General features: G+C 42.8%; 1 protein-coding gene across 1 annotated transcript; it reads right to left on the bottom strand.

Moving 5' to 3' along the window:
- Window positions 1-2,446: 2,446 nt before the first annotated feature.
- On the bottom strand, window positions 2,447-17,278 carry ZKSCAN2 (zinc finger with KRAB and SCAN domains 2). Its single transcript, XM_024744524.1, has 7 exons — window positions 16,868-17,278; window positions 15,651-15,837; window positions 13,112-13,203; window positions 12,654-12,780; window positions 9,078-9,761; window positions 6,612-7,103; window positions 2,447-4,216 (listed from the first exon to the last, which is right to left on the bottom strand). The coding sequence occupies exons 1-7, from the start codon at window positions 17,270-17,272 to the stop codon at window positions 3,294-3,296; spliced, it is 2,910 nt and encodes a 969-aa protein (XP_024600292.1). The 5' UTR covers window positions 17,273-17,278; the 3' UTR covers window positions 2,447-3,293.
- Between the last annotated feature and the right edge of the window lie 1,374 nt (window positions 17,279-18,652).

Below are 18,652 nucleotides of genomic sequence, written 5' to 3'. Positions count from 1 at the left end.
CAGTGGCCTGGTCTTATAATCTTTTCCTCTCTACATGATGCCCCATGGCCTCACAAAACATCAGAGCCAGAGCGGTCTTGGCAATCATGCTCAACTTCTCTTCAGATAAGGATATCAGGCCCAGAGAGAGGCTGATTTGTCCAGCAACACTCAGAAAGTGGTAGCGACAAGAATGAAACTTGTCTTTTGGCTTCTGGTCTAACGCTCATTCTACATGCAGGCTGCCCCGAACTGTTTAAGCATATTGTGAAGTTTTCCTCTTTAAAAACACTAAGGTTTCCTTCCAGATGAATAAAGTAGGTTGTACGTGTATAATAAAAATGCCAGTAAGAATCACGGCATTTGTGGAAGTAACAAAATAAGCCTACGCAGGGATACAACCAGGTTCCAAAGTGCCTCGGGTAAGAGGTAAGAGAATAAAATGACTACTTGTTTGCACCACTTTAAAAAAATAGGATTTGGGGTAATTTTTAAAGAAAAAATACAGTATTAGATAAATATAGATTTAAGTAGTTGGTTGAGGTGAGTTGTAAGCTCTGTTTTTGTAAGTTTCTTTGTTCCAGCAGCCAGAAGAAAAGCAGTAAGTTGTAAAAAAAAAAAAAAATCAGTGTTTGTAAGGTAAAAATTTTTTTTTTTTGCTTTAGAATCAGAGCTTTCTCTGGTACTGAGACCTAGGAAGAAACCTTCTCCTACGGGTCTTCATAAAGGCAATTTATGTGAAATGAGACACAGTAATCAGAGTATGACTGTTCATTTTGACTTTCATGCTCCACCTTAAAAAGGATAAAATACAAACTGCCTTGGTCTAAGATGGTGGGTAGGACTTCCTATTTCTTCAGAAGCAAAGTCCAGTAAGTTAATTTAATACAAGTTCAAATAGTCCACTTACAACTGGGAAAAGGTAAGGGAACCCAAATTTCACCTTAGCTTGATCCCAGACATATGACAGACAGAATCAGTTTATTCCACTGGAGAAGGAGTGGTTCTTGAGCCTTTCCTACCACTGGGGAAATTGAAGCGACAGAGGTAGAGAATATGATTTTAGGCAATTAAAAAAACTCTTTTTGCAAGTGAAGGTGATTTTTTCATTAATAAGCTAATTATGTTCCGTAATTGACATGAACATAATTGACATAACGTTTTGCTGCAATACTTCTTCCATCATATTGCAAGTTCCTTGAGCACAGACACCATGCCTTTTTTCATTTTCATATCCCTCACTGTGCCTAGAACACAGCCTTACACATAACAGTGCTTAATAAATATTTATGAGTAAATCATCTACTTTCCTGAATCATGCTTCGATATAATGATCAATCCTGCGTACCTATTACTAAGTGGTGATTTCTATTAATGTGCGTCGTCTTTAGAGTTAGAATTCCAGAACATCGACACAATACAAGCACACGCCCACTGGCACCACACACACCTCACTGTGCTAGGCACACTACCAACATGAAACTGCACTTACCATTAGAAGTCTATAATTCAGACAACACAGAGGAAATCAACCTACTGAGACGTGAACAACCCTATCCTAACAAATGTACGAAACGCTTATCAATGTTTACCTGAGTCACCTGCCTTCCAACAGGCCACGCCCGATTCTGGCACCGTGAGTTGGATTTCCTTCTACACTGCCTACCCTCCTTGGTACTTTGTTGAACAAGTTTCAAAAGATTCAAACATACTCAGATGTCTTCAAATAAGAGAGCATCTGACAAAGGAAAGGAGAGAGAAGATCAAAAAAATGATCTACAGCCCTGACTCTGGTTATCTTTCCACTAAACTTATGACTTCTCCCTCCCCAAAGCCAAGCCCCCCGAGGTTACCTTCATCTTAAGGGTATAAATGCCACTGGCCTCTTCCTGGAGTTTAACAGCTTTGGATGACCAAATCCCTGGTTTGCAATGTCCATAAGTGAACTGTCTCCCCATCTGAACCCTTCCTTCAGTATTTATCGGGCCAGTGCTGGGGGTTGTCAAAGACATCTTTCAGACCAACTGGTAAATGTGGAAAACGAAAAGTGTTCTGGCCTGGAAGTTTCAGTAAATATTTCCACCTTCACTCATTGAGGTATAGAGCTGTATAAATTACTCAGGGTTCTACAGAGAGGTTTATGACCACATGAACAGGGACTAGAAGCCTCAGAGAAGAGAACGGTAAACTTAACAAGCAGCTCTGGAGTGCTGGTCTGGACCAAGGTGGCTATCTGATCTAAAGCAGGTCTAAGGAGTCCAACTGATCTTATAAATATTGAATGTTTCAGGTCTCTACCTCACGTCCTTCCCTATCTCCTCAGAGTTTTAGAAAACGATCTAAAATTATACAATATTATACTGAAGTGTGGGGTTGGGAGGCATAAAATATGCCAACGTTATCAGTCATTCTAGGTAAAAACCAGAGAAGTCACACATTCAGAACTAGAATGTGTCTGAAATTCTACTTTAATGAGACACACCACGAGCACGCACGCTATTCAGTCTGAGGAGGGCATGGTAGTGCAGAAGAGTCAGACAAGGGCACCCAGAACAATTAAGAGGTAAGCGTAGGACTTCGGAGAAACAGTAACAGGAACTGGATTACTTATAGGCTGGAGAAACAGCAGCCGAGAGGCTCTCAGTCTTCAGGTACAGAAACGGTTAGTCTACAAAGGACGATGGGTGATCAGTTGCTTCTCATCTCTATGGAGGGCAAGGCATTATTTCAGTGACAATACAGGGAATCTACCATAGCTATTTAGATCAACTTCTTGACACAAAAAAGGTACACTGCAACAGACTTCTGATGGAAACTATAAAATCTTCAATCTCCTTTTGTGAATATCTTCAAAACCAAGATGGATCTGACGTGGTCCTCATCAGGCTCCTGAAAGTTCTACCCGAACAGGAAACTCTGTGATCAAGTTGCATCCGGGATCGCATGTGGTAGAGAATGAAAAGAACTTTGAGCATTTTTTATCTCCTTGATAACAACTCTCCCATACACTGAAGGATCTTGGATGTTGCTGGGTTTAGCGATCCCATGGCAGTGGCCTCGACATACTGAAGCGAATTCCATTCTGCACTCAGACACTGTATCTTCTTCATTTTATTAAAGGAAAAGTTGAGACACATAGAAGGAGAGGAACAGACATCAAGTTAGAGGCAGAGGTGAGGACAGGATCCAAGTCTTTATTTATATTCTCAACCTTATCTTGGGAATTACACTTTATAGCTAAGAAAAGATTGCTTCCAAGAGTGAGACTAGGGTAAAATGGCTAAGGGGACATTTAGGAAGAGAAGAGATCCTCATCAAACAGTTTGCCTGAATTCATCAGTCTTTCCCTTGTGTGGGTTCTCTGGGGCATAGGGCGCTGGAGGGTATGGCAGAAGCTTTTCTCTCACATGAACCTCCCGATGTTTAGTGAGAACAGAACTCTTACTGAAACGTTTGCCACACTGCACGCACCCGTAGGGCTTCTCTCCAGTGTGTACTCGCCGATGTTCTCGAAATCTCGTACAGTTACTGAAACTCTTCTCACAATCCACACATTTGTAGGGATTCTCACCAGTGTGGACTCTCCTGTGGGCACTGAAATGAGAACTGTTGGTAAAGCTTTTCCCACACTCTCCACACTGGTAGGGCTTCTCTCCAGTGTGGGTTCTCTGATGTATTATGAGACTCGAGCTCTGACTGAAGCATTTTCCACACTCTCCACATCTGTAGGGCTTCTCTCCTGTGTGGATTCTCTGGTGGGCACCGAAGTTTGAGGAGTCGTTAAAGCTTTTCCCGCAGTCAAGACATTTAAAAGGTTTTTCTCCTGTGTGGATTCTTTGGTGTCTAATTAGACTCCTGCTTCTACCAAAGCACTTCCCACAGACACTACACTTATAAGGATTTTCCTTCTGGTGGGTCATCCGGCACATGAGGCGAGCACTCCTTCCAAAGCTTTCTCCGTATTTGAGAAGTCGGTAGGGCCTTTTCCCCATGAAAGGCCTCTGATGCACGACAGCTTTCCCTAAATCTCTAGGCTGAGACATCAGTTTTCCCTGTCTGACTCCTTGAAGGTTGCCCCATTGTCTTCCTGAGATGCATTCCCTTTTACAATATTTACCTGGGTCAGCATTCTGAGAAACAACCCTTTTAGACTTTTCTATTAGTGCCCTATGCTGCTCCACGTCCTTATATATTACCTGTGTTGCATCCTCCTTGATACTACTTCCAATTTCAAAATCTGAAAAAAAAGACAACAGACCAGTCATGTATCAACATAAACAACATGGCCTACAGGCCTTGTCTGTTAGGATCCCTGTGTGCTTCACTGGCCTCAGGCGTGGAGAATCTTTCTGATTCACTGGGCCTTATTTTCTTTCAGTTCCACGAATAGCCAATAATACCCAGCACAAAGCAGGCCTCTGGAAATGTTTTCAGAATTTAATTATAATCCAAGCCATTATCCCCAATCTGTATCCTGATTAACGTGGGAGCAACTTAGTTTATCTCCCTGAAATTCCACTACAATTCATCCTGCTTTCAAAATTTCTCATCTATAATGAAAGTACACTACACTTCATTAGTGTTTAGATTCTAATGATCAAGTCCAAATTCCTCAATGGACTTCTAAGCTCATCAACCTCTAGTCAAACTCTATCCAAGAGTATTTCTTCCTTCTCAAATGTTGCTGTCACTTTGTTTTTCTGGCAGTCTCACACACAGACCACACTAACTCAAATCTTAATTCTCACTGCTCGACAACCAGAATTATCTTCTCCTCACTCTTTCATCTGCATCCCACAGTACATCTCGGATCCAGCTTTGCCGAGGAGTCTTCTGAACAGAGAGCATGATGTGGTGAAGACACAGGCTTTGGAATCAGACAGCTCTGGTTATGATTCCACCCTGGCCACGTATTAACTGGGTGGCTTTTGTATTAACTTTTTATTATGGAAAATTTAAACAGAAAAGTAGAGAACAGTACATAAACTGAACTTCTATGAACCACTTACCCAATGATATACTCCTGGCCAATCTTGTTTCATCTCTATTCCCACACATTCTCTGCTCCCTCTACCCGGATTATTTTGAAGTAAATTCAGACATCGTATTATTTGATCCATAAATAGTTCACAAACTGTGTAACTTAGGCCCAATCCAGGTTTGCTTGATTCTCAAACCCTTCTTATGCATTTTGCTGTACTGTCTTTTTTCTACTTGCTAATTTCAACGTTACTTTCCTTCCACATATTGAGCTGAAACTGCCAACATCCCTCAGTCCTAAGTGGGGTGGCTGTGTCCTGGGCTGGAAGAGGAGGGCAGCCATCAATGAATCCACTGACTTAGGTCAAAAGCCCTAACAATGTCATCTTCTGAAGTACTCTGATTGGGTCCAACATTGTTCTGGGATTTGGAGGAAGTTATAGCCTAGTAGTTGCCTCAGACAGAGCCTGATCATTTGATGACAGATCTGGAGCTCACCTTAAAAAACAAGATTCACAAGAGAAGGACTTTGTTTCCAAAGTTATCAACTTTAACAGTTCCAGTTACAGAGTTAATAATTTCAGCTTTCATTCCCATACAAAAACAAATTCCTGTATAAATACTACCAGAGAGCATATGTGTGAACTTCCTTTTCTAATGTTTGTTTTGAATAAAAGCATAGAGTACAGGAAGGAAAATAATAACAGGTAAGGTTAGAAAGACAAACTCAGATTAAGGATGGTTGTGGAATCTTAATACAAGTCTAATGGAGAAAACTGGTTTGGAGACTTTTACAATAGTTTAGGCAAGAGACAGAGAAACGCTAAACTAGGGTAATGGTTATGGTAACTAAAGAGGGGGGCAGATGGGAGTTCTACAACAGCTGAAAAAACATATCATCTGCCTGGATGTAAACAATGAGAGAGAAGGCATCAAAAGAATCTCTATCTTTTAAGTCTGGATGACCTGTGGGAGGACACAGGGAAGAGCCATAGTGTGGGAAGGAAGATGCTGATTTTAATTTTGAAATTTTTAAGCCTGGACTGCTGGTGAGACGCCTGTGAGGGCATCCAGCGGTCAGCGGGAAACCCGCAGGTGGAGCTCAGTACCAGAATAAAGTCTTTTTCTCTCTGCCTATCCTTTTTCTCATGCACATCACACATAACTGAGACATTTCTGTTTTGAGCTTACTGACACACCTCTTTGATCTGAGTTTTTCTCACGTTTAATTCCAAATGTCTTTTTCTCTCTGCCTATCCTTTTTCTCATGCACATCACACATAACTGAGACATTTCTGTTTTGAGCTTACTGACACACCTCTTTGAGTTTTTCTCACGTTTAATTCCAAATTCTTCTTCCCCACAATATTTCTAGGAGATATTAAACATTATCTGCCCCATACACACCAAAACCGAGGCTGAGGTCCCAAAAACCAAATCACGAGAATCCAAGTTCCTCCCTTGAACAGAAGGACCATAAGAACAGGGACTCTGTTTTATTCATCGATACCTCCCCCTTTTCCTCAAATGGCACAGGACACACGAATATCTGCTTAATGAATAGACCTTCATGAGCGATGTGCCAGCTCTTCTGATCTGTCAGTAAATCCCACTTCCTCCTTCTTTAGACCACAGCCCCTCATGATCCTTACCACTCGGGCTTTGCAGTAAACCTGGAGGTCCCTGGAATTCTGGCTCTGGCACAATTTCCTCCTCACTCAGTTTCTCACTGCTGGAATCTTCAACTATTGCCTCCTGTGAGTCCTCCTCAGGTTCCCAGCCCGTAGGTTCCTGGGGTTCAATCTCAATGTCCTCTCTTTCTTGAACTGAGGGTGACGGGGCTTCTTCTGGGGTGCTAGTGGGAGGGGCAGATGCCCGAGAGTTAATCAGGGCATCCATCTCCTTGTAGAATGCACAGGACTCTAGCACGTGACCATTTTTCACTTTGCGGTAACTCTTCTGAAGGCTTTTGAACTTGGTCCGGCACTGTTCCGGTGTCCGGAGGAAGCCACACTCTTGCAGCTGTTCAGCCACGGCCCCGTACAACTTGCTCTTCCGATGACAGGCTTGCAGTGCTTCATAAAACCGAGTCTCACGGAGGATGTCAAGGAAAGTCTTGGTTTCCTCGTAGCCCCAGTGCACACCTGCCATTCAAGGATAAAGTTCAAAGATACAAGGTGTCTGAAGCCTCTATACATTACAAAATATAAGAAGTACAAGAAAACAAATTCCATTCCCTGGAACTATTATATGCCTGGGGATAAGCTTTGCAAGAAATGAGAAGGTCTATATAAAATAACTATAACATTATATTGAAAGACATAAAAGAACTAGAAAGAATGGAGAGACACTATGTTTCTGGATAGGAAGATTCAAGTTGTACAGATATCAATTGTCAAGTGAATCTATAAAGTCAAAATCCCAATAGGATTTTAAAATTAAAATTGATGAACTGATCTCAAAGTTTACTTGGTAGAATAAAAATGCAGCCCCCCAAATCTGTCATTGCTATGGTTCTTAAGGATTTAGCTGTCTGTCTTTTAAAAATTGTTAGGAATAATGGGCTAGGACACCCAGCAGGAACTTTTCCCCCAAATTCCCTATCATTTCTTTAGCCCGTCTTCTTTGAACAGCAGAACTATGTCCAGAGTAGTTTTTGATGTTACTGAGTCCTCTACTTTGAGAGATGAAACCATCTGTAAGACAGGCAGATGTCCTGCTTTTATAGCAGAATTAAGCTTTTCAGGATATGTATGAAGACAGTTTGCTAAACATGCTTTTTGGGTGTTTTATAATCTAGTAGGAAAGTCTTTTCTGGCCTCCGTCTTACTGGGTGGTCTCTTTCAGTCATATCGTTGGATTCCATGTTTGAAACCACCTACCCTCATGTCTGTGGATTTCCAGAATGATGAATACCTGTATAATGCATTTTCCCATCTTTTTCCTGAGATCTGTTTGTTTTGAATAGGTACAGTCATGAGTACAGTCTCAGATCTCCCGGCCTGGTTTATTTTTCCATTCTACCTAAGAAATTATCATCTTTTCATAAAGTGGAGTACAGAAACATTACTAATAACTGTGACACCAGGCAGTGTTTTACTGCATTTTAGCATCTGCAGAATGCCTTCATCTACATTATCTCATTTAACACTAACAACTACCCTCATACTCTTAGCTATATTTTAGACAGAAAACTGAAGCTCAAAGTAGTTATATGATATGTCAGCTGTCACATAGCTACTAACTGGTGGTTTAGTTCTGCATGTCCCAGGCCCCAAATTTCAACACCATCTTTCTTTTGCATAGTATCTTTTTTTTATCCTTTTAATTTCAATATCTCTGAATATTGTTTAAGATGTATCTCTTGTGGTTCTGGGTTTTTGAGCATAAGCCACCCATTCTCCTTGCTTTGGCCCTGCAATAAGCCTTTCTCTGCTCCAAAAAAAAAAAAAAAAAAGATGTATCTCTTGTAAGCAATATAGTTTTAATTCCCCAAAAAAAAAAAAAAAAAAAAGATGTATCTCTTGTAAGCAATATAGTTTTAAAATATATATCTGATAATCTTAGACTTTTAAATTTGTAATTAATGATATATTTGGATTTACATCTATCATCTTACTGATTTTTTTCCATTTAATGCATCTACTTTGTGATTCTTCTTTTCCTTTCTTGTCTTCTCTTTGAATTTCTTTATTTTTTTAATTCTTTTTTTTTTGTTGTTGTTAGTTACATATTCCTTTATGGACTATCCTTGATAGTATAATAATGTATCCTTGACTGTTACAATCTAATACAATTGACTGCATTGTAACAATTCTCAGATAATGTTAGATCCTTAGGATCCTGGACTCCATTTGTCTTCCTTCCACAGACCCCAAATACTCAAAACGCATGCTGTGCTCTAACCCAAAAAAGAACCCTTCATGGCTGTTACTCAGACTGCACTGGGGGTAACAAAACACCTGGGAGTACTTTCAGTTACATGGCCAATTACAGTGATGAGTGGCAAGGTGTGTGTGACAGAATTCCCTGGGTTTGGTCACTTCTGGTCTACTCCTTTTTCCACAAGACCACATTATCCATTTTCAAACCAGAAAAAAAAAAAGCACCACTCTTACCACTCAGGTTTTGAAATAAGACAGGAGTACCACGAAGCTCAGACTTCTGGATAAACTCAACACCCATTCCATCACCATCAGATTCTTCTGCGGCTTCTTCCTCCTCCACCAGATTGATCTGTTCTTTAGCATTGATACCAATTCTCTTTAGTCTGGGGAGAGACAGAATCTCCTTTGGCTTATCCGTGGATGAAGTATGAGCTGCAGGGTTCAACAGAACATCCATGTCCTCAAAGAAGGCACAGGGTTCTAGCACATGGCCATTTCTCACTTTTCGATAACTCTTCTGCAGACTTTTGAACTTGGTCCGACACTGCTCTGGCGTTCGGAGGAAGCCACATTCTCGCAACCATTCAGCTACAGCACCATATACTTGGCTGTTTCGGGGACAGGCCTGAAGTGTTTCATAAAAGCGAGACTCTTTGAGAATTGTAAGAAAAGTCTTAGTTTCCTCGTAACTCCAATGCACGCCTGCTATTTTTTCATCTTCCAAACCCCACTGCTGCTGCTCTCTCCGTGTTTTCCCTGCATTCCTTGCAGGGGTCTGAATAGCATGAACAGATTTTTCCTTGATATAGTTGCTTTGTAGGACATTCCTCTTATTGGGGGATTGTCGACCTATTGTCCATGGCTCCTTTCTTTGCTCCAACTGTGCCATCTTGTTAGCTGTAGACACTGTGTTTCCTAGAGTAAGAGAAACATATTTCATGCTAGAGAGATCATCACTGCATGCCCCAATCTCCTGCTGTAGTACGCTCTCCTGGAACACTTGTTCACACCTATCCTTTAAAGGTCTTGTTCGGTTCCTTCTCTAGAGTCTTCCTCAATCACGATCATGCACACTAGTTTCTTACACGAGTTATTTGGCACAATCATCTACTAACTTAAGACTACCGTTTCACTTCTCATATGTGTACCACTTCCTTCCCCAGCTAGTTCTTAAAGGAAAACTTTTAAGGGTAAGAAACACGTATTACATTACCTTCAATTCCCTCTCAGTATCTAACATTGTGTTAGGTTCAGAGCGTGCTCCTATGAACCAGTATTCGTTACTTATAAAGTGTGCTTACACCTGCTCCCCACATCCCCTCACTCCCCCACTCAACACACACATACACTAGGGCTATGGGAGATGAGAAGTCAAGAACTTTTGGAGACATTCTGGCGAAGTTAATGGGAAAGAGACGTAAGAATAGGAAAGTAACTTAATTTTTTACTTTACAATATGGTGGAGATCAACATGTCTTAAATTGGAATCCGAGCTCCACCACTTACTTTACTTTCTGACCAGGGAAGTTTCTTAATCTCTCTGAGCCTCAGTTTCCTAGGAAATAATATAATCTATTCAACAAGGTGCTGGGAATATTAAATAAAGGATCATCTGTAAAGCGTCCAATGCCTAATAAGTATGTAATAACATTTAGTTTCCTTCTATAGAAAACACACATAGGAGTTTCACAGAATTCTCCTAGGGAGGCAGCATCAAATCAAATCCTTGCTGAAAGAACCCTGGGGATGGAGATTTGCTCTTCAGTTTCACATGAGAGAAGTAAGTGTAGGGACAATGAAAGTTCAAACATCTACCAGGACCAGGCAGGCAAAGTAAAGGAGTGAGGTGGCTGGAGTGAGAGCCCTGGCATTTTAGCACGAGCTCCTCCACTCAGCTGTGGTCAATGGCTGCTGTGAGAGAAGGTGGGCCCATTGTGCCTGACATTTGATTTTTTTAAGAGATACTGGAAATCCAGATTTATAAACTAATTTTGTATTAAAACTCTGTGCAAGGCCCAAATATGTTTGTAGGCTAAACTCATAAGCCTTTAGTTTACAATTTATGATAAAAGACCAAGCCAGGTGTCTGTGGGCCTGGGCCTTTCCATATGTAATTATTATACATGGAGGCACTGGGCTAAATCTGAATGTCCATAGTATGGTCTCTAACCCACTCATGGCAGATTTTACTAAGACCTATAATTCATCATTTTACTAGGTCTGGATGCGTGTGATCCAAGGCAACACTAGGAAACAGCTATTGTGTAGGCAACTTGCCATGTGGCCATCTTTCACTGGCTCCTGTAACAACACTAACAGCAATGACTACCAAGATAACCACACAGGTCTTTGAAGGATGAATGATCAGTGATGAAGTGCAGAGATCCTAAGTAAAATTAAAATCGAGGGTCCTGGGACTTCCCTGGCAGTTCAGTGGTTAAGACTCTGCATTTCCACTGCAGGGGGAGCAAGTTTGATCCCTGTTCGGGGAACTAAGATCCCACATGCTGTGGGTGTGACCAAAAAATTAAAAAAAAATAAAAATAATAAAAATAAAATCAAGGGTCCTGCTGTTTTGGGAAGAGTGCTTTGTTACTGGTGTGTCATCTTAAGTTGATCATTTTTTTAAACTGCTTTAATTACTTTCTGATTATAAAGAATTGTCAGTTTATCTTTATTCATTCAGTTTGACATGGCCTATTTTGTAAACTCTGTACTTCAGGGTCTATATGTATTGTTGTCCAACAGAACTTTCTTTGATGATGATGTTCTGTAACTGTGCTGTCCAATACAGCTATTGAATACCTTTTTTTTTTGCGGTACGTGGGCGTCTCACTGTTGTGACCTCTCCCGTTGCGGAGCACAGGCTTCGGAGGCTCAGCGGCCATGGCTCACGGGCCCAGCTGCTCCGCAGCATGTGGGATCTTCCCGGACTGGGGCATGAACCCGTGTCCCCTGCATTGGCAGGCGGACTCTCAACCATTGCGCCACCAGGGAAGCCCCATGAATACCTTAAATGTAGCTACTGTCACTGAGGAACTGAATTTTAAACTTTATTTAATTTTAATTAATTTTATAAATTTAAATTTAAATAGCCACGTGTAGCTAGTGGCTACTCTATTAGACAACAAAGGTTTATAGTATCTATAGTGTGTATTGGTGCACGTTTTAGGCCTATAATTTTATTCATAAGTAATCTCTGACTTGTAGCTTACATATGAATGAACTATATTTAGCCCTATTGTTAAAGCAGATGATATAGCTCTTCAAAAGTTTGCTTGTAAAATTACATTTCAGTGGTTATGTGTGCCTGTAAAAATTTGTGCTATTTAAAAAATTCACAACACGCTATCAAGGTTGTATTGAAATTACTTTTTTCCTTCTGTTTATAAGATTTCCATCCACTCAGTGAATATTTGCTGGGCGCCACCCATATGTCAGGCTCTGTGCACAGTGTTGGGGTTACTATGGGTTAAACAAAAACAAATCCTAAAAAGACCTTATGACTTTATGGAATTTTTAGTCTAGTGGATGTAGGTAAGTTTATATTTCAATAATATGACAATCATATATAAATCTCCCCAATGTTTTAATCACTAAATTATAAGAATGTATAAAAATCTATAATATAAATTGGAAGAAAGGAATGAGTGAGGTATGAGAACATGGTATGCTAGAGGCCAGAAATGACTAGACAACCCATGGAGGTCCTTAAAGTGATAACATTTATAACTATTTTATCATCGGTAGAAGTGAATATATTAGAAATCCCCAAATCTTTTATTTGAAAAGGGATAGAATCCTTACCCAGGGAGACCATGTTCCCAATACTCTCCTTTCTAATATCCCGGTAGAGGTCTCTGTGAGCAGGAATCTGACGCACACTCTTTTTGTAGGAAAAACCTCTTGCCATGTGGACATCTTTCAGTGGTCCCTGTAACACACTAACAGTAATGACTACCAAGATAACCACATGGGTTTTTGAAGGCTGAATGATCATGGATGAAGCACAGAAAGGCCCTAAATAAAAATTAAAATCAAAGAACCAAGTGTATATTATGTGCCAAATGAAGCAGAAGGTACTATAAAGCATCATAAGAGAGATGATCCAGCAAGGAATCCCATTACTCAGATGGCTGGGTGCAGTCTCTTCTGGAAAAGGAGCAAGGGGGAAAAAGTCTCTTGGAGGGAGTATAAAAGTTTGAGGAAATCATTGTGACTGAATATCCTAGGAAGTTAGGCTAGAGAGAACAATGACAATTTACCTGGGACCCAACAGGAACTCGTGTGGCTGTTACTTCCTGATCTGTGGTGTTCCATTCAACAGCAGGAGCAGGAACCCAGGGAGAAGGCCGAGCTGTAGGAAGAGAAAGAAACAATTAGTGTTGTTGGCTCTGCCATCTTATTCATGCTGCTTCTCCTTTTATGAAATGTGCATGTATAAAAAAACCGACAAATATAAATTGGTCATTTTCTCAATGAATTCAGAACAATGCCCCAAACCACGGTACCCTAAAGCAGGGCGCACAAACACAAATGCTTTTAGGGAGTAAGCAGGTAAAGGACATCGTGAAAGGGGAGAGGTAGGGACTGTGGGGAACTGGAGAGCACCTGTCCCACTGAAAGGGTACACCCAGTGTTCAGCTCCAGCTTATGCTTCATTGTGAGATTTTTGCCCTGGCACAGAGCTTCTAACTTTTTTTTTTTTTAATTTTATTTATTTTATCTTTGGCTGTGTTGGGTCTTCGTTGCTGTGAGTGGGCTTTCGCCAGGTGCAGCGAGCGGGGGCTACTCTTCTTTGCAGTGCGTGGGCTTCTTCACTGTGGTGGCTTCTCTTGTGGAGCACGGGCTCTAGGCATGCAGACTTCAGTAGTTGTGGTGCGTGGGCTCAGTAGTTGTGGCTCTCGGGCTCTAGAACGCAGACTCAGTGGTTGTGGCGCACGGGCTTAGTTGCTCCGCGGCATGTGGGATCTTCCATGTGCCCTGCATTGGCAGGCAGATTCTTAACCACTGAACCACCAGGGAAGCCCCAGAGCTTCTAACTTTTTCAAGAGAAGCCAGAAAGCGGGACTTTTATGTACAATCTCAAGTCTTAAACCTTGAGAACTAAAAACAAACAAACAAAACCCCCAAACCAAAAACTCCTTGTAGGTGAAACAAAACAATCTGATTTGTCACGTGAGTTACCAGTTCGCTATCTCTAGCACAAATTAATTCCCTGAGTGAATACTGTCCTAAAAAATGTTAGCGTATACAGATACATAGTACTGAACACTACAGGGAAATATACCCCCAGAAAGGTGGAAGGAAGATATATAAGCTTATATAGGATAAGGCAGTCTGTGGTCTAACTTCTCCTCTAGAATTCACTATCTAGGAAAACTTTAAGAATAAATATTACTGTGACCAAGAACTCAAAAGCTTGATCTACCACTTTCTATGGAATCAAACTGAATCACTTCCTTAGAAATACATTATTCCCTTAGGCACACATGGCTGAAATCCTATCTCTTCTTTTAGAAGGAATTCACCTTTCTGAGATATCTATCCCTCAAATTTTCTGTCCTCCTTACCCCCAGTAAGGACCTCAACAGAAAAAACCACCTTACTTTAGGAATTCCTTATCACCTGAGATGGCAAAATCCAGAAACACCATGAATTTATCAGGTAAAGTAACTGACAGCATATAATCCATGTGAACAAGGGAACTTTGATGCTGATGAACAAACAATGAAAAATCCAGAAACCATTAATATTTGCAATGCATTCTATCATAATATGAATTTCAGGAGGGATAAGGAGGTGGGGTCCGAAGTGGTGAATCTTGCCTCTTGATGAGGGGTTCTGTAAGTCAGACAGATTTGAAGTTTAAAAATAATCATGCCATTATGGGAGAATGGAAACTAACATTTACTGAGCACTATTATGCACTGACCCTTTTTACGATGCCTCCTTTAATCTACGCTAACAACCTTAGTATTTTCCTTTTACAGATGACAGAATGGAAAGTTTGAGAAGTTTAGTAACTTGACCAAGACCACACAGATAAAGAATGGCAGAGGTAGGTTTTGAACGCATACTGTCTACCTCTAAAGCGTAATTTCTTAATCTCTATGCATTAATACACAGAGATTAATTAATATTACTTGCCCGAGATAACACAGGGAGGGGGCAGAGAAAGGATATAAACCCATGTCTTTCTAGTGTATGTTCAGTGATCTTTCCACTCTTCTCTTTAAGCCTGACACCATGCTGCAGAGGATGGAGAGATCACTGTGGACTGGGAAGGGCAGGGTCTTCATTTCCTTGTATTTGACTTGATTCATTAACATCTAGGGCAGATATGAACACCAGTTGTCTCTTCTCTATGAAGTCTTATTGTTTATCCCTCTCATAAGCCACTTCCGTGATGCCTTACTGTCAGTCACTTTTTGAAAAAAAAATCTCATTTCCTCTAACAGTTTTTCCAAGTTGCATATAGTCAGCCAAGAACACACACACTTATACATGCAGCAGGACTAAAAACCACAAGCTGATTGCAGGATGGAGATTCTTAAATAACACTATGAGACCTTAAGGCCAGTCTGGGCAATCTATGCTTTCTCAGATTCCATCTTTAAGATCTCTTTTACTTATGTCACACATATTCCCAAGTCTTGAAGCTAATGAAGCCTTTCTCCCCAATATTCAATTTACTTTCAAATATGTATTGAGGGGACGCTACGCTGAACAAGTCACAGTGTTAGGGCTACAAAACAAATCTGCCATGGTCTCTGCACTGGGCATGCTCTGAGTTCTTCTTACCATTCTTGGGTAAGGGCCGAAGCTCCCTCTTTTGGTTCAGCTGCTCCTGGTGTCCTGAGTGGAGGCTTTCAGCTCCCTCCAGAGACATCACTCTGGGTTGGGTCTCCACCTGCTGTGGCTGAAAGTCTGCCACCTTCCATGCTGCTCCAAGTGGGGCTTGCTTCTCTGAGTACACAGGACTGCTAACCTGGGAAATAAAGTCAGTGCCATAGTGGGAAAAGGGAGTTAAAGAGGGCTAGATCAGGGCCAAATTCCCCCAAGAAAGATATCAAAGAAGGATAGAAGATGTGAGAAGGAATGAAAATTTCACTCCATTCCCTATGGGACCTCTGAGGGCATCAGGATAATAGTATTGTCCAGAAGTCTGGGCATAAGGGAATAGGAGAGTGCTCTTTATTAGTATACAGAGGGGCAAAATCTCTTAGGAGTGAAATACAGAGCCTCCCTGTTATCAGACTAGACATTATTTGAGTCCTCATATCTATTAGGTTCACAGAGAAATGAAAGTTCTCAGAACACTAATTAATTCACTAGTGCACTGAAAACTTAGAAAATTAATCTCGACATCTGGTGTCTATTTCTGACCAACACAGCAACTTGCTAATAGTCAGATCTTTACACAAATCCTGTGCAAGGTGAAAGTGCAAATCTTGCAGGATTTCATGAGGTTACTGAAAGGGCTGTTGAAAAACAATTAGAAGAGCATGCAAAGCCACTGACAAATAAGGATCAGCAATTCAAATGGAGAAGAGCGACAAGGATGATGACATTGAGGGCACTTCAGAAGACACGGATTGGAATATTAAAGGATTACAAGAGGCCCTGGGGTAACTGATAAAGTCCTTTCTTTCCTTTTCTTTTTGGGTGGGGGGCAGGGCAAAATAGCCCTCTTTAGGATCAAGCTACAAAAGTAAAATCCTGTGAAGCATAATGTACTGTTCTCTCATATAATTTTGGGGGGAAACATTACGCAAAGATTTAAAACAAATACTTAGATGCATAATGTTTAGTGTCATTTGCAAGATAACAGTTCAACCAAAGCCTTTTTTTCTATTTAATATGAAATTCTGATCCCTTTTAAGTAGATTCCCTTTAAAGGTCTTTCATTATTACCATTTATCCTTCCATAATTTGCATTTCCTGCAATGCATCCCTTGCCCATCTTCCTTTCCACCCCCTTCTTGCTAAATACAAACATTTGGAAAACCCTCTCTCACCTGCTGTCTTAGTCTTCCAGTCTCTTTCTCCAAATGTATTACCAGGGCCACCGCCTCCTCTCCACTTTCCGGACACTGCTTCTGTGCCCACGCCTGAATCTTCTCGGGTAAAATGGTGAGAAACTGCTCAATCACCAGCAGCTCCAGGATCTGTTCCTTGGAACGCATTTCTGGCTTCAGCCACCGGCAGCAAAGTTCCCAGAGTTTACTGAAAGCTTCATGGGGTCCGGTCACATCCTCATAACAGAATTGCCTGAAGCACTTGCGAAAAGTCTCGGACTCAGAGCTGTCCGATCCTTCCAGAATGGGCTGCGATGCCCACTCGGGCTCCTTTTCCACCTTCATTATTAGGCATCCCTCAACCTCCAGGGGCGCGTCTATCTGAGGGTCCAGGGATGCAGCCATGCTCTCACCCGGGGGTCAACCTCACGTCTAGCTCAAAGGAGACTCGAAGAAACCAAACCTTCGAGAGCTCCCTGCTAATGGTTTTGGAAGTGTGGGAAGGCAGGGAAGTGAAAACGGCAGTGTCAGCAGGAACAGGGTACCCCAGGCTGATTAATCAAATCTACCCTAGGCCCTTGAAAAGGTGAACATGTACCCTAAGGTCCAAGAACTCAGCCTCTTCTCCTAACAAGATGTGTCCCCGCGTTGTGGTTTTCCAGGGTGCATCTTTTAGTGCAATGTCGGAAAGAGCAACGCTAGAGGACTGGGAGAAAATCAAGGGGACCGCGGACAGGAGAGCGGGGGCGGACAGCCGGGCCGGGAAGGGGTGTGTCAGAAACCCGGGTAAGGGCCCGGGGGAGGGGAGGCCCCCGAGTGGGTGGGGCCGGATGCGTAGGCCCCGCCCGACCCCGGGTTCGAGGCTCGGGGCACGGCAGCGCGCCCAGGCCGCTGCGGGTTGCTGGTGGGGGCCGACGTTATCCGAGGCCAGCGCCCGGCTCTTCTGGGCCAGGGTGGCCCGGGCCGTCCTCAGGAAACCTCCACACGCTGAGGAAAGCCGCGAATAGGTCCTGTCCCTAAGGGGAGAAAAGCGGCGGGGACCAAACAACGATTCGTAGGGTGGCGGCTGCACGATCCTCCTCGCAGCCTCGTCTGCTCTGTTCCCGGACTGCGCGGGGGGCGCTGGGAGCAGCAGCCACGCATGCGCCACTCGCGCCCGCGCGCCGCGGGGCTCAGCAGAGGCTTCCTTGTCGGCGAGGGGCTGGGGGGAGGGGGCGGCGCGGTGGACTCTCGCGAGAGCGCGCAGCGCACCGATGCGCTGCTGAAACACTTTAATAATGAGAAGGGTTTCGGCGGCTCTTCCCCGGGGCGGACGGACGCATTGCAGGCACTTTGCAAGAGACTGTGGAACAGTGTGAGAAAGGGGAGTGGGCGTTCTCCGTCAGCCGGAGATTCTGGGAGGCGGGGAGAGACTGTGAGGTTGAGGAGCGCTAATGAGGAGGTGGCGCGAAATCCTTTCTGACGCGGGGTGTGAGAACTCGTTTGCCTGGCGGAGGTTTCTGTCACGCGCTGCGAACGGTCGCGTGCTGGAAGGGCTGCTATAGGCGGCGACCCTCGGCGGGACAGCGGCCCTCGCGGAGGGACACGGTACCGCCCCTCGCCCTCCTCTGGGGGAGCATATGTGAATGTTCGCATCTGTGAATGTCCCCATCCATGAATGCCCCCGTCCGTTGCCTGCGGAGCAGCGGGGTCTGCTCTTCGCCTCGGGGGCTCTTACTGCCCCAGGCACCGGGGAAGTCGGTGTAGCTAAAACTGTTGGGAGAGGATGTCATCTCTGGCTCAGGG

The sequence above is a fragment of the Neophocaena asiaeorientalis genome, unplaced genomic scaffold (genome assembly GCF_003031525.2).
Source record: "Neophocaena asiaeorientalis asiaeorientalis breed wild unplaced genomic scaffold, Neophocaena_asiaeorientalis_V1.1 scaffold91, whole genome shotgun sequence".
NCBI lineage: Eukaryota > Metazoa > Chordata > Mammalia > Artiodactyla > Phocoenidae > Neophocaena > Neophocaena asiaeorientalis.
Note: the sequence above shows the minus strand (reverse complement) of the source record. Positions and strands in the feature narration are given on the sequence as shown.